Source organism: Macaca fascicularis, chromosome 17 (genome assembly GCF_037993035.2).
Source record: "Macaca fascicularis isolate 582-1 chromosome 17, T2T-MFA8v1.1".
NCBI lineage: Eukaryota > Metazoa > Chordata > Mammalia > Primates > Cercopithecidae > Macaca > Macaca fascicularis.
The window spans coordinates 4910400-4932406 of NC_088391.1; the positions used below are offsets into that span (position 1 = coordinate 4910400).

Sequence of the window (22007 nt, forward strand, 5' to 3'; positions counted from 1 at the left end):
TTGATAAATTGACTTATTGGTAGGCAAATTACATTAAAAAAAAAAAAAAAAAGGCGTGTGTGGGTCTTCGGGGAAGCTTGGACAGGACGTGGGCGCGCCGGGAGCTCGCCGGAGCAGCGGGTCTGGCTCTGGGCGCGCAGCCGGCACCGGGGCCGCACTCACCGGGACGCCGGACCCGCCCCCGGAGACCCCGGGCCCCGGCGTTCGGCTCCTAAAGGGAAGGGGATTCCCAAGGAGTCCTCGACCCCGGACTCTCTGGACCCCTGGCTGTCGGTCTCGCTCCCTGCGCGCGCCGGCGGGTTTCCTGCCCTCCGAGGCGTCCGCTGGTTTGCGCCCCGGCGGGGACGTGGGCGGGGCGGGCGGCATTTAAGGCAGGTGCAGCCTCCTGAGCGCAGCGGCTGGAGATCGGCCGCGGAGGTGCGCGCAGGGTCCGCGCCGCCTCCGGTATCTCCGCCGCCGGCATCTCCACCGCCGCTGCCGGTGCCGCACGAGGCCCCACACCCTGCGCTCCGCCGCTGCCGTCCGGGATCTGCGCTCCGCGCCCGCAGCCCAGCATGTCCCAGGTGCGTGCAGCCCCTGCGCCCGCCGAGGACGCGAGACGCGAGGCCCAGGCCCCCGGGGACCGGAGCAGGCTGGCGGGAAGCGAAGAAAAGGCGAAAAGAAGAAACGGCCCGTCCGGGGGAAAGGGGAGGCCGCCTTTCCTTTGCGCGCCCCCCGGCCTGGGCACCGCTTCTCTGACTCCCCTCGGGAGCTCCCTGCGGCCGCTGGGGCTGCCGGGGGACAGAAGCCGGTCCAGAGGTGCGAGGAGGGGCCGAGGGGTCCTGGGCCAGCTCCGTAGCACCTGCGGGCTCCGACTCGGGAAGATGGGGTGACAGGGATGCCCTCCGGTTAGGGCCCCCTGATCAGGACTGAGGGTCGTAGGCTTAGTGGGTGCCCCCTCCCCAGGAAACAGGACGCGCAGCTGGTGTGTCCTCTGGGAAGGACACCTCAGAGGAAACCTCGCCGCTCCTTGGAGGTATCAGTCAGGAGTTGGGGGGTAACTTCCCACCTGTTCCACCCAGAGAAGGGTCACCCCGAGGAGCTGCTGGCTGGCCTGTGCCCACCCCGCCTCCCCTCTACACGGGCGGAGGGGAAGCCAAGGTCAGCGGCAGGTGGGGGAGAGACTCCACTGTCCGACTCCCTCCGGCCTCCCCAGAGGAGGGAAGGAAAGGGAGAAGGGGCTCCTGACTCCTGCGGGTCCCGAGCCCGCGGAGGGGCGCTCAGCGCCTCTTCGGAAACCCCATTTGGGGCCAATATTGATATTGCACCTGCGCTTCTCTTTCAGCAAACCCCAGAAATTTACTCCGTGGAGCTCGGCGGAACTAAGGACATCGTGAAAACAGACAACGGGGATGGCAAGAAGTACAGGGGTCTGAAGAACAACTGCCTGGAACGCAAAAAGAAAGATCACAAAGAGGAGTTTCAGAAAGAACTTCATCTGGTCAGTAGCCTTCAGCCACAGGGGTCCTGCCGGCTATGGCCTCTCCCCGCAAGAGCTTGGCCCTAGAACCCACGTCTTACCACATTCAGTCTGAAGGATTTGAAATCCCCTTGAGATTGGTTTCCTTGTGTGTGGTGTGTGTATGGTGTGTGTGTGTGGTATGTGTATGTGTGTGGTGTGTGTGTACGTGTGTGGCGTGTGCTGTGTGTATGTGTGTGCTGTGTGTGGGGTGTGTGTTTGGTGTATGTGTGTGGTATATGTGGTGTGTGTGTGTGGTGTGTGTATGTGTATGTGTGTGGTATGTGTGGTGTATGTGTGTGGTATATGTGGTGTGTGTGTGTGGTATGTGTGGTGTATGTGTGTGGTATATGTGGTGTGTGTGTGTGGTATGTGTGGTGTATGTGTGTGGTATATGTGGTGTGTGTGTGTGGTGTGTGTATGTGTATGTGTGTGGTATGTGTGGTGTATGTGCGTGGTATGTGTGGTGTGTGTCTAGTGTGTGGTGTGTACGTGTGGTGTGTGTGGTGTGTGTATGTGTGTGGTGTGTCTGTGTGTGTGTTTGGTGTCTCTGTGGTATATGTGGTGTGTGTGTGTGGTGTGTGTATGTGTATGTGTGTGGTATGTGTGGTGTATGTGTGTGGTATATGTGGTGTGTGTGTGGTGTGTGTATGTGTATGTGTGTGGTATGTGTGGTGTATGTGCGTGGTATGTGTGGTGTGTATCTAGTGTGTGGTGTGTACGTGTGGTGTGTGTGGTGTGTGTATGTGTGTGGTGTGTGTGTGTTGTGTGTGTGTGTTTTGAATGGTGTGATAGTATCTGCCCAGAGGTCAGGACCTCTGCAGGATTCCTGCATTCTGGTTGGAGGCAGTCCCTGTAGAACTCAGAAGGAGGAGCCTCTGATTCCAGGCCCCACAGGCAAGGCCAGACCTCTCTCCCCACAGCTGCTTCAGTGAGAAGTAAGTAACCACTTACCAGTTTTCAACTGATTAGTAAAACTATTTGAGCTGGAACTTCTGAGGAGGAAAACCGAAGCCCCTAGGCCATGCAGACTGCAGGTGTGAAACCGCAGGGAAAAGCAGTTGCAGTGGTAAAAATGTGGAGCTTGGATTGGGATGACCTCAGGCCCCATCAGAGTCCCACGTCTCCACTGAGCTGCAACTGGCAACAAATGACTGACCCTCACTGAAGGCCCATTTTCTCTGTGTAAAATGGGAAATAAGTAATTTGCTGGGTCTATGAGGGGAATCAATGAGATGAGGACATTGCAGTTCAGGTGCTTTTTAGGGGTGTGCAATATTGTTATTATTAAGGAAGAGCTCTGGAGTTATTAAAACTGGCTTTTTTTTTTTTTTTTTTTTTTGGGACAGAGTTTTGCTCTTGTTGCCCAGGCTGGAGTGCGATGGCGCTATCTCAGCTGCACAATCTGCCTCCTGGGTTCAAGCGATTCTCCTGCTTCAGCCTCCCGAGTCACTGGGATTACAGGCGCCATCACACCCAGCTAATTTTTGTTATTTTTAGTAGAGACAGAGTTTCGCCATGTTGGCCAGGCTGGTCTCGAACTCCTGACCTCAGATGATCCACCTGCCTGGGCCTCCCAAAGTGCTGGGATTACAGGCGTGAGTCACTGTGTCTGGCCCAAACTGGCCACTTTAGGAATAAAACTGCCTTGGGTCTGAAATGTGACAGATTTTATCTTGGTAACACCGAAGGGGAAACTTCTACACTGAGCTTGACATGTGCTGCATTGTCCCCACCGTCCTTGGCAGATCTGATTAAAGCTCTGTGACTGCTCTTTTGTGCTAGAGAGCCATTTGTTAAGTATTCAGAAATTCGGCGGCTGACTGACATCCTGTTAGCGCTTGAAATTTGGTTCTAGTGAGAAATCAGCAAACTACAAATCCGAGCTTTGTATTTATCTTTCCTGGAGCGTTTGTTAAAACATTTTACAGCACACCACTGGGCATTTGTCTGTATCTAACAATGATAGACATTTAAGAACAGATCCCTGAAATTGGACTGACCTCAATTGAAATCCCAGTGTAACTGATGTTCAGTTTTCTATTTTGAAAAATACAAGATTTTTTTTTCTACCTCTTAGGGTTACTAGGAGGATTAAATGAGATAAAACGGGGAAAAGACAGCACAGCACCAGATGATAGATAGTTCTTATTATTTCCCATTATCTCTAGCGTTTAAGATTGAAGACATACCTATTTTTCCCTTGACATTACAAGGGTCCTGTAATTTCAGCAACATATTGAATGCTTTTGCCTCCCAACCTTTCTTGGCAAATTAGTGTCTAATGACACCTGAAGTATCCTGGCCTTTGAATAAAGGGCCAGGTAATGACCCTAGAGGTGGGTGGGGTGCTGCCCTGTGCTAGTCCAGTGCTGGCCAGTAGAGGGCACCCCAGACACACACCACCACCTTACCCCATCCCTCCCCCATGCTCTCATCCCCATGCCCAGGGTGAAGGGACAAGAAAGATCCTCTGCTATCTGCAGGGACCTTAAAGTCTGAGGTCCGTGCATGGAGACAATGGCTTGGATCATCCACTACTTGTATCTGCCCAAAACTTAGCGTGTTGTGCTGTGCTCTGTGCAGAACACAGCCTTAATCTTCTGAATCCCCCGCAATGTCACACTCAGTCGATATTAGTGGAAGGGATGAAGGAACAGAGCAGAATCTGGTTGAGAAGAGGGCTAGAACCAAGATAATAGTGATAATAATGAATTCTGTTTTATTGGAAGGCCTAGTCTCTTACTGCAACATGGAACTATTTTTTGCATACGCGTAAGAAAAGAGATGAAGTGAGTACCAGTCAACAGTATCAATCTTTGTTTCACACAATGGGGGTTTAAAGAGTCCCGAGTGCTGGGCTTTGGAGGGGGAGTCAGGAAGACTCACCCTAGGTTTTCTGCTACAGGAAGAGGCTTCTCGTCCTTTAGCCCAGTGGTTCTCAAAGGGAGAGGAGAAGAGGATTCCCCCACCCCTCTCCCAGGGGAAAAATGGAAACATTTTTGGTTACCGCAACTGAGGGGAGGATGTTAGTGGGTGGAGCCCACAACAAAGAATTATTCGCCCAGAATGGCAGCAGGGTCACGGGTGAGAAACCCCGCTGTAGTCTAATGATTCTGTAGCAGAATTCACAAGTGGCAGCCACAATGGTGTGGGTTTATTCAGCAGAACCTTTACCTGCAGAGTTGCTCTGCCCAGTGAGCTCCCTGAGCGTCACGCTTGAGTGAGGGAAGCTGCTTTTCCCTGCCAGAGCCCACACAGTGAAGGGGGAGGAGTTGTGCCAGCCCATGAAGCGGGGTCTAGCGTGGTTTTGCCAGCAGCCCCAGCCAATCCGAGGGTTCAGGTCTGAGGGAAGCCTCCAGCTCATTGGCACCTGGAAGATGACGGTGCCAGGACATGTATGCGCCAGAGTTCAGACTGAAGCGAGGTGCATGGCTTTGTTCAGAAAAGCTGGAGGCAGCTTCTGGGTAGTAACAGCAAGTGCAGGATTGTGCCGACTCAGGGACAATCACTCCTGAGGCAGTGCCATCCTTCGCTGGACAGCTGCCTAGCACAGGAGTTCTTTTTCTCCCGTCCCCCACACTCCTTGGTCCCCTCCCATCCTCAGAGCTGCTATTCCCAGCTTCCATGGCTGGTCAAAGCTTGGGACTTGAGTCTTTTGGAATTATCTTATTCACTCTGTTCTTCCTTTCATGGACTTTAGGATGACCACAAACTCAGCAATAGGGAATTGGAAAAGAAATATGGCACAGACATCATTACGGTGAGTCGTGGGAACCAGGGATTCAGAATAGAAGCCTCCTGACTCTACAGAGGGAAGGCTGTGTGTGGTGGGGGGTGTGTGGAAGAGTAGTGGCAACTTTAGGAGGAGGCGCCCCTGCAGCACCTTTGAGACTGCAGTTATTTGCATCTGGACACTGTTGAAGTCAACAGAAATACCTGCTGTGGGGCTCACACTGGCCTGGCAGTGAGAGGGACCAAGAGGGACAGATGACTCCTGGCCTCAAGGAGAAAGTGGCCAGGTGGGGGAGGCAAATGTGTACGGAAGTGTCCTGAGATTCACTCTGTCCCGCTGGGATGGCCACAAGAAGTAGAAACGCTATGCTGGGAGAAAGGTGGATTCTGACTGAAGGGGCCAGAGCTGGCTCTTGGGCTGCTGCCGTGTTTGTGCTGGAACTCAAGACGATTTGGATTTAAGCTGGTGGAGGACCCCAGGGCCAGTAAGCACAGAGCCGGATTGGAGACAGTCTGGGCTTGCTGGAAGCTAGTATGTGTGGAGAGGGGACAGGTGCAGCAGGAATGAAGCCAGGAAGGTCATCTGGGTGAAGCTGTCAAAGTATTCACATTGAACTAACAAGCAGGGGCTGTCGTAGAGGCAGAAGGGACATGGTTTCTACACAAGGAGGTGATTTCATTTGTTTTCAAAAGGCAGCTCTCGTAGATCATTCTTTTAAAGTGAGAAATGGAAAGGTCTAGAAGAATGGAACAACAGCCCAGGACTGTGAAATGAGGTTCTGAAACAATGTTGAAAGACATTGCAGGGGCTGGGTGCGGTGGCTCATGCCTGTAATCCCGGCACTTTGGGAGACTGAGGTGGGTAGATCACCTGAGGTCAGGAGTTTTGAGACCAGCCTGACCAACATAGTGAAATCCCGTTTCTACTAAAAATACAAAAAATTAGCAGGGCATGGTGGCACATGCCTGTAATCTCAGCTACTCGGGAGGGTGAGGCAGGAGAATCACTTGAACCCAGGAGACGGAGGTTGTAGTGAGCGGAGATCACGCCACTGCACTCCAGCCTGGGCAACAAGAGTGAAACTCCATCTCAAAAAAGAAAAAAAGAAAAAGAAAGATATTACAGACAAACACAACCAGCAGGACTTGCGGGGATTTTTATTGAGCCCCTCATCTCGCTAGCCACGTCACAGCAGCAGGAGGAGGAGAGCTGGTCAGGTGATGGGCTGGGGTGGGGACCAGGAGGTGAGAGCAGGGAAGGCAGGAGGGAGGAGCCGATGATGAGCGTATTGTGAGTTATACCATAAGAAGTCTTTCCGGAACACCCCTGAGGAAATGTTCTGCAGTTATTCAGAAAGATGAGTCTGGGGTTCCGGAAAAGGAATTGCTAGTGAAGGGAGACGGGAATCAAGCCATTCAACAGATATTTGAATCACTACCACAGAAAAAGCAAGAGACGCAAGAGAGACACAGAAATGACCAAGACCGGCCGGTCATGGTGGCTCAGGACTGTAATCATAGCACTTTGGGAGGCTACGGTGGGCAGATCACTTGAGGTCAGGAGTTTGAAACCAGCCTGGCCAACATGGTGAAACATTGTCTCTACTAAAAATATTTTTAAAGTTATCCAAGTGTGGTGGCGGGCACCTACAATCCCAGCTATTTGGGAGGCTGAGGCAGAAGAATTGCTTGAACCCAGGTGGAGGAGGTTGCAGTGAGCCAAGATCGCACCATTGCTCTCCAGCCTGGCAAACAGAGTGAGACTCCATCTCAAAAAAAAAAAAAAAAAGACGAAGACAGAGTCCTGGCCTTTAAGTAGCTTACAACATAATTAGGGAGAAGAGGTATCTACAGACTCGTCCACAAAGATCGTTTGTGGGTTTCAAAGGCGAGGGTGCCTCATGGATGGCAGGCCCCCCAGGGCAGGGGCTGCTCACATGGGCTCAGGGCTTGGGTGGGATTTATGCCTGTCAAGATGAATGAGAACTTAGGCTGGATGTGTAGAAAGGTAGAAAAGGAGGAGGCGTAAGGATGGAAACTAAAGCCACATGCTGTCTATGCAGGGTTCCAGAAGTTTCCCTATTTCCTGGGGAGTTACTGCATTGCTCTTAGCCCTGGTGACCAGCTTCTTCATTCCAAGTCCTCCTTCATCAAATTACTCCTCTCGCTGGATAAACCTCTAAGAAACTAAAACCCCTTAGCAGAGCAGAGTGCGGTAGCTCTGGACCCAGTCACCACGTTGAAACCGGTCGCTACCATTGATTGACAGGCCAGGTTCCTCGGGCAGGTTACATAATTTTTCTGTGCCTCCAATTCCACCTCTGCGAATGAGGAGACCGAGGAATAATGGCTCCTGCCTCAAGGGTCATTTTAAAGACTAAATGAGTGAATATACAGAGCACAGTGCCTGGCTATTAAGCATTACAGTCTTTCAGAAAAAGCTGGGCAGCTGGAGAGGTGAGGCACGGTCCGCTTTTCTCAAGACCTTCTTTGGGCACGTTAATGCCTCACCCCAAGCTGCACAACTATGCAGCCCAACCCCTGAGGGAGGAGGACGGTCTAATTCGTGTTTGTTTTGGTTGTGCATGTGCTTTGTTTGGCTTTCCCAGGGTCTCTCCAGCACCAGAGCCGCCGAGCTCCTGGCCCGGGATGGGCCCAACTCCCTCACCCCTCCCAAGCAGACGCCTGAGATCGTCAAGTTCCTCAAGCAGATGGTGGGGGGGTTCTCTGTCCTCCTGTGGGTGGGCGCCTTTCTCTGTTGGATCGCATTCGGGATTGAGTACTCCAGCAACAAGTCTGCATCCCTGAACAACGTAAGGCTTTGGGGTGGCCCCTCCTGGTTTTGCTGGCAGAGCCATCCAGTGCGGCCTCGGAGGCACAGCTGAGGGCTGGATGCCACTGCTTAGGTGTGGGAAAGTCAGGCATTTTCCCAGCTGGAAAACAGAAATTCGATCTGGCTTTCCGATGCTCCAGAGGCAGTGTGGGAATGAAAAGGGATACACAAAACACCTTGAATTTTTAAGGGGGAGAAAATCTGCATCCATGTGAAGTAGTTTGGGGCTCTCTCTCCCCCAGGCTAACCTCTCCATTTAACACGGAGAGCGACTGTGCCTGCCAAGACATGGGTACCAAATCCACAAAACTGAATTGGCCAACGTGATGCCAAGAGACAGAAGTCAGAGGCAACGGGCCACGTGTCATGGGGTTGGATTGACCTGAAATGTGCAGAATAGGCACATCCTTGCAAGCAGGAACCAGATCGGTGATGCCAGGGCGTGGGACAGGAGCAGGGAGTGACAGCAGAGGGGCCGAGGGGATCTCCAGGCAGGGTGGAGATGTCTGAGGCTGCGGTGGAAGGTGGCTGCACGACTCTGTAAACTTAAAAAATCAGTAAGTTGTGCACTTAACATGGGCAAATTTTGTGGCCTGTAAACTACACCAGGGCATAACCGCCAGCGTTGCACCCGCCCATGGAGAGCTCTAGCCCCAGGGCCTGTCTCCTTCCCACTGCCGGTTTCTTTGACTGACGCCCTCCTCCTCACCCAGGTGTACTTGGGCTCTGTGCTTGTCCTGGTGGTCATTTTCACGGGGATCTTTGCTTATTACCAAGAGGCAAAAAGCACCAACATCATGTCCAGCTTCAAAAAGATGATCCCTCAGGTGAGTGGCAGTCACCCGTCCTCTGGCCTCTGGTGACTCCCGGGTGAGGAAGCCTCAGCTGAGAGGGGCACAGGGCCCTGAGGGCCAAGTGTTCCAACTTCTGTCCCTGTCGGAGCCATCGTGGGTGAATTAACCCATCTGTCGGAACCCCAGTTCCTCACAGGGTTCTGGTGGTCAAATGAGGTACCACCCAGGGCAGTGCTGGTCAGCGTGTGGCATCTTCTGTTCCTGCTCCTCGGTGTTTGTGGACAGTCGTTCTGGGTTCCGGAAGGGACCTGCGGAAGGTCCGGGAGTGTTCCTTCACGGGCAGCCAAGGAGACCAGCCTGCAGTTGTTTATCTGTGACCACGTTTGGGTCACATGTTTGCTACTGAGCCCCAGAATGCAATCGGTGGGGAAGCCCAGTGCTCCCCTCTTCCCCAAAGACCCCTGTGAGGTGTCCGCACTGTCTCTGGCCCAGAGAACTGCAGGCTGGAGGAGAGATTCTGGGTGGAAAAGATGCCTCTTGCCAAGCTTGAAGCAGGAGATCACCTCGTTCAAGTTTCCCTGACCCTCGCAAGATTCTCAGCCTCCCCAGCCCCACCTTCAGTGCTCTGCCCCGACGCCCAGCCAGGATTGCTCACCCTTAACGGTCTCCTTTTCTAGGAGGCCCAGGACTCTGGCTTGGCCAGATGTGGCCCACAGTGACTCTTCTGTTCCAAGAAAATCTCCGTGAGCTCAAGGAAAAGTAGTTCTTAGAGTCCTCAGGCCTCGGGTGAAGCAGTCTTCTGTTTCATTCTTGCTATTCTGACAGCCTCAGGCTCCAGCAGAATGCTGTGTCCACAGGGCCAGGTGCAGGCTGCCTAACAGCATGGACTCAACAGTGACAGTGACCAGGAAGTTCCAAGGCCTCTGTCCTGGGGTTTGGTGCGGCACAGATTGGGGAGAGGAGGGCCGGTGTCCCTCCAGGGTCTGAGGCGTCTGTCATGGTTTTCTTCTGCAGCAAGCTCTGGTCATCCGCGATTCCGAGAAGAAGAGCATCCCTTCAGAGCAGCTGGTGGTGGGGGACATTGTGGAGGTCAAAGGAGGAGACCAGATCCCCGCAGACATCAGGGTGCTGTCTTCTCAGGGGTGCCGGGTAAGCAGCAGGGGGCACCCACCCCAAGGACCATGTTCCAAACCCGCTGGCTCTGTGGTCTTTCCCAGCATCAGTATAAGAGGCGGGGAATGAGGTACCCAGCTGTGAACCATTCTCAACATTTCTTCTAGGTGGATAACTCCTCTCTCACGGGGGAATCTGAGCCCCAGCCCCGCTCCTCTGAGTTTACCCATGAAAACCCCCTGGAAACGAAGAACATCTGCTTCTATTCCACAACGTGTCTGGAAGGTAAAAGGCCTCTGGCTCTCAGCCCACATGTCCACCCGTGTCCCTTCTCCCTCCTGGGCTCTCAGATCTGTCCTTTGCCACACCCTGTTACAAAGCTCATCCCAGAGGAAGCATGGAACTGAAGGGCCTAGAGGATGATGCTTGGCCTCTGGAATGTGGTGTTCCTATTGACTGTGCCAGCCGCCAGAGAGGGCTGCAAGCTGGCTGCACACCCCTCCTAGCTGAGGACCCCTGGAATAAAACGTCTACTTGCCCCGTAGGCACCATCACCGGCATGGTCATCAACACGGGTGACCGCACCATCATTGGCCATATCGCCTCTTTGGCCTCAGGAGTTGGAAATGAGAAGACGCCCATTGCCATTGAGATCGAGCACTTCGTTCACATTGTGGCAGGAGTGGCTGTCTCCATCGGCATCCTTTTCTTCATCATCGCAGTGTCCATGAATTATCGAGTCCTGGATTCCATCATCTTCCTCATTGGCATCATTGTGGCCAATGTGCCCGAGGGCCTCCTGGCCACGGTCACTGTGAGTCCATGCTGTTAGACGGCCTGCACCCGGCCCTGTGGACATAGCGTTGGTACTGGGGAGGCGCCCACACAAACTGCAATCTCCCCCAAGTCCAGAGCACCATGCCCTCCCCGCCAGGGACAACCATGGAACATTCTGAATAGACTGTTTCTTACGGAGAAAGAAACAGTTTTGTAAAAAAAATGGCTGTATTTTTAATATTTGACTGTGTTTTCCATGAAAACGTTATGCTTTCAATCTGCAGTTCACGTAGCTTACTCTGCCCCTTAAGATCTGGATAAGACAGGCTCCATCATTCACAGATTTTCTGGAAGCCTGATGCCTTCCCCACGTTTCTTTGGCAGTTTCTACAACTTAGGCATTTAGGCACGTTGCCATACTCCACTGACCTCTCTTAGGAAATAAAAAATTCCTCCTATTTTTTTTTTTTTTTTTGAGACGGAGTCTCGCTCTGTCGCCCAGGCTGGAATTCAGTGGCCGGATCTCAGCTCACTGCAAGCTCCACCTCCCGGGTTCCCGCCATTCTCCTGCCTCAGCCTCCCGAGTAGCTGGGACCACAGGCGCCTGCCACCTTGCCCGGCTAGTTTTTTGTATTTTTTTTTAGTAGAGATGGGGTTTCATTGTGTTAGCCAGGATGGTCTCGATCTCCTGACCTTGAGATCCGCCCGTCTCGGCCTCCCAAAGTGCTGGGATTACAGGCTTGAGCCACTGCGCCCGGCAATTCCTCCCATTTTTCCTGCCGAGGACTCCAGCCCTTTCCTGGTCAACCCTAGACCCAGCTCTGGCTCTGCGTGTCATTCAGTCCCGAGACAAGAGCCCCTCCTCCTCAGTCTCTGCTACGGGGGGTCCCACGGGGTAGGAGAGGAGGGGATTTATGTTTCCAGTTTTGTGATTACATGATCCTTGGCCTGCTGTTGTCCTGACCAAAGAAAAGAGAAGTTTTTGAAGTCCAGGTCTCTTCTGACTCCAGAAGATAGTAATTTGGGGAAATGGGAGCCAAAAGAACCCTTTGAGATCTGGGGGTTTAAAAGGATCTTTAAAATATGGAGCTTTTAAAAATGAAAAGCTCATTTTTTGTGTTGTTTCAACACAAAAGCTGATGAATTCCCCCAAAGCCATAAGTGTGTCCTTTGGGACAACTGGCAACATGCACCAGCCAGTCTCTGGAGCACACTCCTGCTTAGGGACCACAGGCGGTGTCGTGGCTGTAACGTGGGCACCAGCCACAGCAGCGTTGTCTGTATTTGCTGCCCGTAGGTCCCTTGTTTTCTTCAAGTCATGAAGGAACAAGAAAAGTGTCTTGTATTTAATCTTTAAAAAAGGATTGTGGCATAGAGGGCTGGCTCTTGGTGGCGTATAAGCCACCAGGTCAGTTTAGCTGTGCCGGCAACCACACCTCTCCCCTAAAACTAGTCCAGCTGTCTCCTAAAATTCAATCACAGCTGACATTGGCTATTTCTGTATTATTGGACCTGAGTTCACATGAGGATTTTTCCCAAAGCTTCCTTCCTTCTCCTGCTAGGTGACCCTGTCGCTGACAGCAAAACGGATGGCCAAGAAGAACTGCCTGGTGAAGAACCTGGAGGCTGTGGAGACCCTCGGCTCCACCTCCATCATCTGCTCAGACAAGACCGGGACACTGACCCAGAACAGGATGACAGTGGCCCATCTGTGGTTCGACAATCAGATCTTTGTGGCTGACACCAGTGAAAACCATTCAAGTAAGTCCTATGGAGAGCTTGGTCTGGTCAGAGCTGCGGACTCCGTCCTGGGGCTGAGCTGAGCACGCAGCAGGGTCTGTAGCCGGAGGATTGCTGGACTCACGGACGGCCAGCCCAACCCACAGCAGCCACTGTTCTTTCTCTGTCTTCCAGACCAGGTCTTTGACCAAAGCTCTAGGACTTGGGCCTCCTTATCCAAGATAATAACATTGTGTAACCGAGCCGAGTTCAAGCCAGGACAGGAAAATGTTCCCATCATGAAGGTAATGCTTCTGCAGCACTCGGTCTTAAATCACAGCCAGTTTGGAGTCACTTGCTGGGGTCTGATTGTGTGCTTGATTTCATCTCTCCAGTTGCATAAAGTTTGTTCAGTGCTTGCAAGAGCAAGCCGGACTTACAAGACATACAGAAAGTTTTCTTCATGCACACTAGCTTTGAGAATACAAAGATGCTTAAAAGGTTTCAGAATATTGCTTTAGGGTCTCTAGAAAATTCTGGAAATGAATGCACCTCTAAGTTACTTTCTTGACTTTTCTGCCAGCTAAGTGGATGTCATCAAAGTTCCTTTTAATATACATGCCATTCATGGAAATTTAAAATGTGATTGGATAAAAATAGAAGGACTCCTGTTAACTAGAATATGGCTGCAGACAAAGCTCTAGGGGTCCTGGAATATCGGAACATACAAAAAACTCTCCCCCTCCTGCCCTCTCCTCCTTCCCTTTCTCCCTTTTCCTCTCCGTCTCGATGAGTCACTGAATCTCTGTTCTCCTGGCTTTTCTATTTGCCATCTGTTTCCTTCCCTGACTCTTTTTCTTTCTTACTTTTTGTTTGTTTGTTTGCTTTTCCCTCCGTCAGGCAGTTCATTAATGCTCCTTTTGGCCAATTGCTTCTTTGTCAATATCTTCCAAATCTTTTTTTTTTTTTTTTTTTTTTGAGATGGAGTCTCGCTCTGTCGCCCAGGCTGGAGTGCAGTGGCCGGATCTCAGCTCACTGCAAGCTCCGCCTCCCAGGTTTACATCATTCTGCCTCAGCCTCCCGAGTAGCTGGGACTACAGGTGCCTGCCACCTCGCCTGGCTAGTTTTTTGTATTTTTTAGTAGAGAGGGGGTTTCACCGTGTTAGCCAGGATGGTCTCGATCTCCTGACCTTGTGATCTGCCTGTCTCGGCCTCCCAAAGTGCTGGGATTACAGGCTTGAGCCACCGCCCCCTGCCATTCCAAATCTTTATGTCCAGTTCTAATTTCTTACCTCAGCTCCAACCTGGATCTCTGGCTGACTGTGTGCTTCCACTAGGAAGCTGCACAAATCATGCTCGTTTACTTCCACCCGTACCCAGCCTAGCTGCACATCAGTGCCTTGCCCTAATTTTCTAATTTTCTATGCTACAACCATTCTATTTGTCATTGGGCCAGAACATTTGGAAGTCATCTTTGACTTTATCCTTTCCTTATATCCAGTGAGTCACCAAGTTCTATCACTCTTGCTTCAAAATATACGTAACTTTACCTTTTATCAGCAGTACCTTGCATCTAAATAGCTGTATCAACCTCTTAATTGATTGAAATTAAGCCTCCTTGATTCCAGTTTATCCCTCCTGGAGTCTTTCTCAAATGCCACTAATTTTCCCTAAATGGTGCTTTTTATATTCACTTAACTTTGTTCAAAATCTTTCTGTACTTCCCTGTGCTCTGCTTCTCAAGTCTAGACCTCAGGCTACCCTTCAGGGCCCACCAGGTCTTTCCCCGCCCTCCACATCCAATGGTACCTTGAGCGCTCACAGAGGAGCCTGCACCTCACGTCCCTGCACCTGCGTCCTGGTTTCTGGAAGGCTTTCTTTGTGTATTGGTAACCCACCTGTCTATCAAGATCTAGTTCGTAGCTGCTTGTTTCCACAAAATCTTCAGTCCTCACAGAGATCCAGCTTCTCCAAACATCCCTAATGCCAGTAGGTGGCACCATTGTTTACACGCGTACCACTGTCTTGTGGCCCTCCCTGATCACGTGATAATGTCTCACCAGCTAGATGGTAATGGGATCAGGAGGTGTGTTTTGGGTCCTGTGCTGAGGGCATGTTGGTTCATTAAATATGTGCTGCAAATATTTTTACTCTTTGATTCCCAGAAAGCTGTGATTGGAGATGCCTCAGAAACTGCTCTTTTAAAATTCTCAGAGGTCATTTTGGGTGATGTGATGGAAATTAGAAAAAGAAACCGCAAAGTAGCTGAAATCCCTTTTAACTCTACTAATAAATTTCAGGTGAGTTTTTCCTCACACCTGGTAATCTCTGTTACCGGCAGCATGAGCTTTCTACTTGCACGTATCCTTTGCTTACCTCATATTTTGAAGGATACCTGACTTCAAAGACAGCCGTCAGGGATACAGCACCCGGGCATCTGGTCCCCTAGGTCAAGCTACTTGCTGAAGCAGGGCAGAAAAAGAAAGAAAGGCAAGGACGTCATCAGCACTTGGCTGCTTCTATGAATGAGCCATCTCTGTCACAGGCACACACTCTCTCACACACACGCACACACGCACACACTCACACCACCACTAGCAGGTACCTTCTGCCGCGAGGAGCAGCAGCCACACTCCAAAGCATGAATGCCAGGTGGGCAGCGGGGAGGCGGAACACCCACTCCTCACACCTCTAGTGCATCAGGCCCTTGACCTACGTGGCCTCGTTCCATGTTCGCATCCGGCCTGTGAGGTAGGACTGATGAATCCTGACTCATAGAGGAGGAAGCAGGCCCTTAAAAAGTGTTGAGAGGCCAGAATTGCACAGCACCCGGTGTTCCCAAGGCTGACACCAAGTCCACGATTCTCCCACCATCACACAGACGGAGTGTGGCACAGTTCGGGCCATGGGAGCAAGCCCTGCCCTTTGGGGAGACCACTGAGCGGCCCCTCGGGTGACAGCCCCGTCGCTCTCCGGGGCCATCCCCTGTGCTGTGGGTGGGGGTCTCCTTTGCGTCCCCTGCTCAGGTAGAAGATGACCATCCTTGCTTGGTTATCTCAGCATGCGGAGCTGGCCAACAGTCAGCCGTCACAGCCTCCCCATGTTAACACAAATGACAGTTGGGAGCCCCAGGTCCCCATGCAGATGGGATTTTCCACAGAGCCCATGCTGAAAGCAGGATCTGGACTTGAGCTTTGCACAATAGTCAAGTATAGAAATAGAATAACCACAACTGTATGTGTGGAGATTTCTGTTGATTATCCACCCATCTTAGTTCGGATGGAATTTAGGGTTAAAGAAGAACTCTTTTTTTTTTTTTTTTTTTTGAGAAGGAGTTTCTCTTCTCAAAAAGAGACTCTTGTCACCCAGGCTGGAGTGCAGTGGTGTGATATCGGCTCACTGCAACCTCCACCTCCCAGGTATAAGCAATTCTCCTGCCTCGGCCTCCTGAGTAGATGGGATTACAGGCATGCACCCCCTTGCCCAGCTAATTTTTTGTATTTTTAGTAGAGACAGAGTTTCACCATGCTGGCCGGGCTGGTCTCTGACACCCTGACCTCAGGTGATCCATCCACCTTGGCCTCCCAGAGTGCTGGGATTACAGGTGTGAGCCACCAAGCCCAGCCTAGAGAAGAACTCTTGTGTTGTGAACGTCTTCTTTGTGGATAGTGAGCCAACAAAGAATCACAGTTAGCTAAATAGACAACTAACCAGAAACGTATAATGTAAAATACTCGAGCCAAGAAATCACATCTCTTATGTAAAACGTAAGTAAAAATAGAGTGGGTAACGGTCCTAAAAGACTGTTTTAGGACGACTATTATTATACTAACAATGCTAGTAATAATAGGAGCTGTTCTGTGCTAATTTCCACACGTATTAAATCATTCATTCTCACGACGACGCTGTGGGGTGGGTAGAGGATGAGGAGGTTGAGGTGCCGCGCATCCGTGCATAGTGTGAAGATGGGGTTCGATGATGCCTCCATCAGCAGCAGGACTCGGAACCTGCTGAAGCTCCATCAGGGAGAAAAAGCAGGTTCCATGAGGCCTTGTGTACAAGTTGGAGGAGAAAGTGGCTACATAGAGTGAGACTAGAAAGGGGAGAGGGGCCTGTGTGAGTCCCTGCTGAAGAGGTTGAAGGTGCTGTCTGGATGCTGTTAGGGTCATTTTATGTCTACACATGAGCAGTGCTCAGCCTCACCTGGACTTCACATGTCATGGCCTTGGAAGGAGACATCTCTGCTGGAAGGAAAGGAAATGGAAAGCCTATATCTTATTGATTAGAATAGTGATCAATAGTGTGCTGCTCCAAACACACTGGTCCGTTAAGACATTTAAAACGTTTATGGCAAATTGGAAAATGTTTTTAAAAGTTTTATATAACGATGAATGTATTTAATTTAAAAGATTATCCTTTGTAGCCTCCATGATTAAGGGCAGGGACTCTGAAGCCTGCTAGCCTGGGCTCAAATCCCAGCTCAGACACCAGATAGCCACCTATTGCTCAGTGACCTTGAGTGAAGCATTGAACCTCTGTGCCTCAGTTTCCTCCTTTGTAAAAGGGAATAATAATAGTACCCATGGCCTTAAAGTTGTTTTGAGGACAAGTGAGTCGATGTGGACAGCACTTAGAACAGTGCCTGGCACTTGGTACACACCAGAAAAGTGTTTTATATTATCCCTATGTTTTAAATGTAAAAAGCGTTATCTTGGCCGGGTACAGTGGCTCACACCTGTAATCACAGCACTTTGGGAGACCGAGGAAGGCAGATTGCTTGAGCCCAGGAGTTCAGGAGCAGCCTGGGCAAGATACCAAGACCTTATCTCTACAAAAAAAACAAAAAACGAAATTAACTGGGCATGGTGGCACATGCCTGTAGTCCCAGCTACTTGGGAGGCTGAGGTGGGAGGACTGCTTGAACCTGGGAGGTCGAGGCTGCCGTGAGTTGTGATCTCGCCACTGCACTCCAGCCTGGGTGACAGAGCCCTGTCTCAAAAAACAAAAAACAAAACAAAACAAAAAAAATTAAGAGAGAAAGAAAAAGAAAAGGCCTATGTTTTAGAAAGCGATAGTGATAACAGACGGGAGGATTTTTGTTTGGTTTGGGTTTTGTTGGTTGGTTGGTTTTCTGAATGTCTTTACTTGATCATTAAGAAAAGAAGTTGGGGCCGGGCGCGGTGGCTCAAGCCTGTAATCCCAGCACTTTGGGAGGCCGAGACGGGCGGATCACGAGGTCAGGAGATCGAGACCATCCTGGCTAACACGGTGAAACCCCGTCTCTACTAAGAAATACAAAAAACAGCCCGGCGAGGTGGCAGCGTCTGTAGTCCCAGCTACTCGGGAGGCTGAAGCAGGAGAATGGCGTAAACCCGGGAGGCGGAGCTTGCAGTGAGCTGAGATCCGGCCACTGCACTCCAGCCTGGGCGACAGCGCGAGACTCCGTCTCAAAAAAAAAAAAAAAAAAAAAAGAAGTTGGCCAGGCGCGGTGGCTCAAGCCTGTAATCCCAGCACTTTGGGAGGCCGAGATGGGTGGATCACGAGGTCAGGAGATCGAGACCATCCTGGCGAACACGGTGAAACCCCGTCTCTACTAAAAACACAAAAAATTAGCCGGGCGAGGTGGCGGCGCCTGTGGTCCCAGCTACTCGGGAGGCTGAGGCGGGAGAATGGCGGGAACCCGGGAGGCGGGGCTTGCAGTGAACCAAGATGGCGCCGCTCACTCCAGCCTGGGCCACAGAGCGAGACTCCGCCTCAAAAAAAAAAAAAAGAAAAAAGAAAAGAAGGAGCAGCAGTTGGTAACCCTATTTGCCCTATGCTTTTTCTTTTTGTACTCATCTTTGCATTTACCTTTGAACCCAAAAGTCTATGAAATACTGATTTGTAAAGAACTGTTAGACCCAAAATTGGAACACTTTTCTTTGCGATGTATTTTCTCCCAAACACTCCAGCTTCCTGAGATTCCTCTTGAGTGCTTAGAAGAGTAAGGCCTAGATAAGAGTTAGTCCTTTTATTCTTGTATATCGATTTTTTTGCATATCTTATTAGGATGGATCTAGAAGTAGAATTGCTGGGTCAAGAGCATTCCTATTAAAATGGAGACTTCTGTGACTCGGCTGTCTTCCTCAAACACTATAGGTGGAAGTGGCCACTTCCTCACACCGCCATTTTCTATGACATCCAAGCAGGAAAACTGGGCGGACAATGAGGTGAAGAGGTGCAGGAATCCTGCCGCCTCCTGCCCTCCTGAGCTCAGAGTAGTTTGGGTCTGAAAGATGGCTGCTCCCCACAGGGAGGTAGAGGAGGTGAGATGCAGAGACTGGCAGCCCCTTAACTCTCACGGGCACCCTGGGAGATCTTGTTCAAGGCACAAGATTTCACATGCTGACGGCCACATCTAGCCTGCCTAAAGCAGCCAGTTTTGCTTGAAAGATGAGCTTCACTTACTGCAGGTTCCAACCCAGGGTGCCCCACTCTGGGCTGGGGCCAAGTCTAGAGCTCTTCGTCTTACTTGGCCACAGAAAGAAAAAGGATGGAACATGCAGAGGATGCCATTGTTCCTCCTCCTCCTTTACATTTAATGGACCAGTAGAGAAGAAGGAATGCGTTTCACCTGTCTGTAAGTAACACGCTCTGTTCATTCCTTCCCAGCTCTCCATCCACGAGACAGATGACCCCCACGACAAGCGCTTCCTCATGGTGATGAAGGGGGCCCCTGAGCGCATCCTAGAGAAATGCAGCACCATCATGATCAATGGCGAGGAGCACCCACTGGATGAGAGCACCGCCAAGGCCTTCCACACAGCCTACATGGAGCTGGGTGGGCTGGGCGAGCGTGTGCTGGGTGAGTGCGGCGGCAGGGTCCTGCCCATCACCTGGTGGGCACAGAGATGAGGCAGGCACCTTGGGGACCTGTGACCTCGCCGAGTGGCCATGGCATCCACGTGAAGCATGTAAAGGAGAACGTGATAAGCAGGATGAGAAAAAGGAGAGGATGCTGTGTGACAGCACCAAGCAGGGTGAGGTGGCCTCCAGAGAGGCGAGCTCAGGGAAGACTTTATGGAAGGAGTTAAATTTCAAGCTGGGCCTTAAGTGGCTGCAGTTGAGGGGAGATGGGGAAAGTTTCCAGGGCCCAGGGAACAGCATAGGCCAAGCACAGAGGCAGAGCAGTGTGGGGCACAGGGGGTGCTGCCAGCAGGTGAGACGGCACAGTCACGGAAACAGGGCTCAAGGACTAGATTGGAGATGATGAGATGGAGGTCTTGAACATGTGGGTGAGGAGCCAGGTTTCATCCTGCAGTCAGTGGAGAGCACCGAGGGCTGTGCCACCAGAGTGAGCTGGGCAGTAACGGGCTGGGGAAGACTTTGTGGAAGGAGTTAAATTTCTTTTAGGAGGCAGTTGCCCTTGTTCAGGCAAAAGGGATGGGAATTTGATCGGGGTGATGGGAATGGGAAGGAGAGATCAGGGGCAAGAGAGTTCGTAGAGGTAGAATTGGTAAGACTTAGAACCAATTAGAGGAGGATAGTCAGTTTAAAAATGATTAAGCTTCCCATTTAGCGACTAGGAAGAGAGGGATGCCAGTGATGCAGACAAAGTGTCAGGAGGGAAGAAACCTTAGAAATGCAACCACGGGGGGAGGACCCAATGGGGGTGCCTGTAGTGTTATCAAAGGGGACAGCACCAGGGCTGGCGGAATGGTGCCCCATCAGGACCACAGAATGACAATTCAAGGAAACAGAAGTGTATGGTTGATGATCCAGCTCATTAAACACCATGGAAGTCCTCAGCAATATAGATGCAATCTGTAGAATGTGTGTTTCTAAAGGCTACTGGAGTTGGCAAAGCAGATAAAGTAACCCACAGCACCGGGTACTCTACACGGGACTGATGCCCACTTGTGTTTGACCTCTCAAAGCCTGCTCCACTGACGTTTGCAAAGCAGTGGGCCAGGCTGAAAATAAACTGGATGTGAAAGCTGATCACACGATCTTGGAGGTCCCACCAGACACAAGAGTCCCTTCCACCTCAGCCCATGAGAGGCTGATGCCTTCTGAGAAAAGGGTGGCTCAGCCCCATTCCTGCTGGCCTTTCTTTTGGGCTTATCTTGATCTAACACTGAACTTTGTGCCCCTCCCCTGAAGCCCCTTGTTTCTTCACATGCTGTTTTCTCTGCTGAAAATGGCCTTCCTACCTCCACCCTCCCTTTTTACCCTAGAAATCATCTGTGCCCCTCTCAGGGTTCAGCTTGCATGTGACCTCCTCGGGGAAGTCTGTCTTGACCCTCCAGGGGTCAGGACGCAGCTAAAGTGTGTCTCTGCCCTGAGACGGGCCCTGTGCTCGATCCCTTTAACTCTGTGCCCTACTAAGCTTCAGAAGTGGAGACTGTGTACGCCCGAGAACTTGGCAATATAGCAAGATATATTTCTTTCTTTCTTTTTTTTTTTTTTTTTTTTGAGACGGAGTCTCCCTCTGCCGCCCAGGCTGGAGTGCAGTGGCCGGATCTCAGCTCACTGCAAGCTCCGCCTCCCGGGTTCACGCCATTCTCCTGCCTCAGCCTCCCGAGTAGCTGGGACTACAGGCGCCACCACCTCACCTGGCTAGTTTTTCGTATTTTTTAGTAGAGACGGGGTTTCACCGTGTTAGCCAGGATGGTCTCGATCTCTTGACCTCGTGATCCGCCCGCCTCGGCCTCCCAAAGTGCTGGGATTACAGGCGTGAGCCACCGCGCCCGGCCAGCAAGATATATTTCTAGAACACAGAGTCTAATGAGCACACAGTGAATTATATTTGGATAAAATATGTCTTTCCTAAAGAAATGCATTATGGAGTTGAAGAAATTAAACAATTCTGGCTTATTCTAATGTATTCGTAAAACAGTAGAGGACCGAGGTGTATCGGCACGTTCCCCTCTTATTTTTTTTTTTTTTTGGTTTCCTATTCCAGTTTCACTGACTCCCTAATTCATCCATATTACAGGTTTCTGTCATCTCTACCTGCCAGCACACGAGTTTCCAGAAACCTACAAATTTGACACAGACGCGATGAACTTTCCGACCTCCAACCTCTGTTTCGTGGGACTCTTGTCAATGATCGATCCCCCTCGGTCCACTGTGCCAGATGCAGTCACCAAATGCCGGAGTGCAGGGATCAAGGTGGGAGTTATTTTCCTGACTCAAGAAGCTCTCTCTTTATGTCGTGTTCCTTTCTAATAATGTTTTTCATAGGAGACGGTCAGTATTTAGGTGTCTTCAAGTAAATATCAAATTCCTATTTTTATTTCTAGTTTCACTGTGCTAAAGTTACTGAAACTGTCCCACAAAAACAACATGATTGTGTCTATGTGGAATGAACCACATACACAGTAAGTGCAATGAGAAGAATCTCCTAGTGCTTTGAAGTGACCATATCTCGCCCTAGTCCATGGTAGATACTGAAAGGCTTTATTGGCTGGGCGCAGTGGCTCACACCTGTAATCCCAGCACTTCAGGAGACCGAGGCAGGCAGATCACCTGAGGGCAGGAGTTCAAGACCAGCCAT

At 50.9% G+C, this 22007-nt stretch overlaps 1 protein-coding gene across 1 annotated transcript in view; it reads left to right on the forward strand.

Annotated features, from left to right (window-relative positions):
• Positions 1-393: 393 nt before the first annotated feature.
• The window catches only part of ATP12A (ATPase H+/K+ transporting non-gastric alpha2 subunit), a 32610-nt gene continuing 10996 nt past the window's right edge, over positions 394-22007 (forward strand). Inside the window, exons 1-13 of the mRNA XM_005585490.4 lie at positions 394-563; positions 1325-1480; positions 5202-5261; positions 7843-8046; positions 8780-8893; positions 9875-10009; positions 10141-10258; positions 10519-10787; positions 12313-12511; positions 12665-12774; positions 14635-14769; positions 19121-19313; positions 21447-21622. Of these exons, the coding sequence (XP_005585547.3) occupies positions 555-563; positions 1325-1480; positions 5202-5261; positions 7843-8046; positions 8780-8893; positions 9875-10009; positions 10141-10258; positions 10519-10787; positions 12313-12511; positions 12665-12774; positions 14635-14769; positions 19121-19313; positions 21447-21622 (1878 nt within the window). The 5' untranslated portion in view covers positions 394-554. The remainder of the gene's footprint in view (positions 564-1324; positions 1481-5201; positions 5262-7842; positions 8047-8779; positions 8894-9874; positions 10010-10140; positions 10259-10518; positions 10788-12312; positions 12512-12664; positions 12775-14634; positions 14770-19120; positions 19314-21446; positions 21623-22007) is intronic.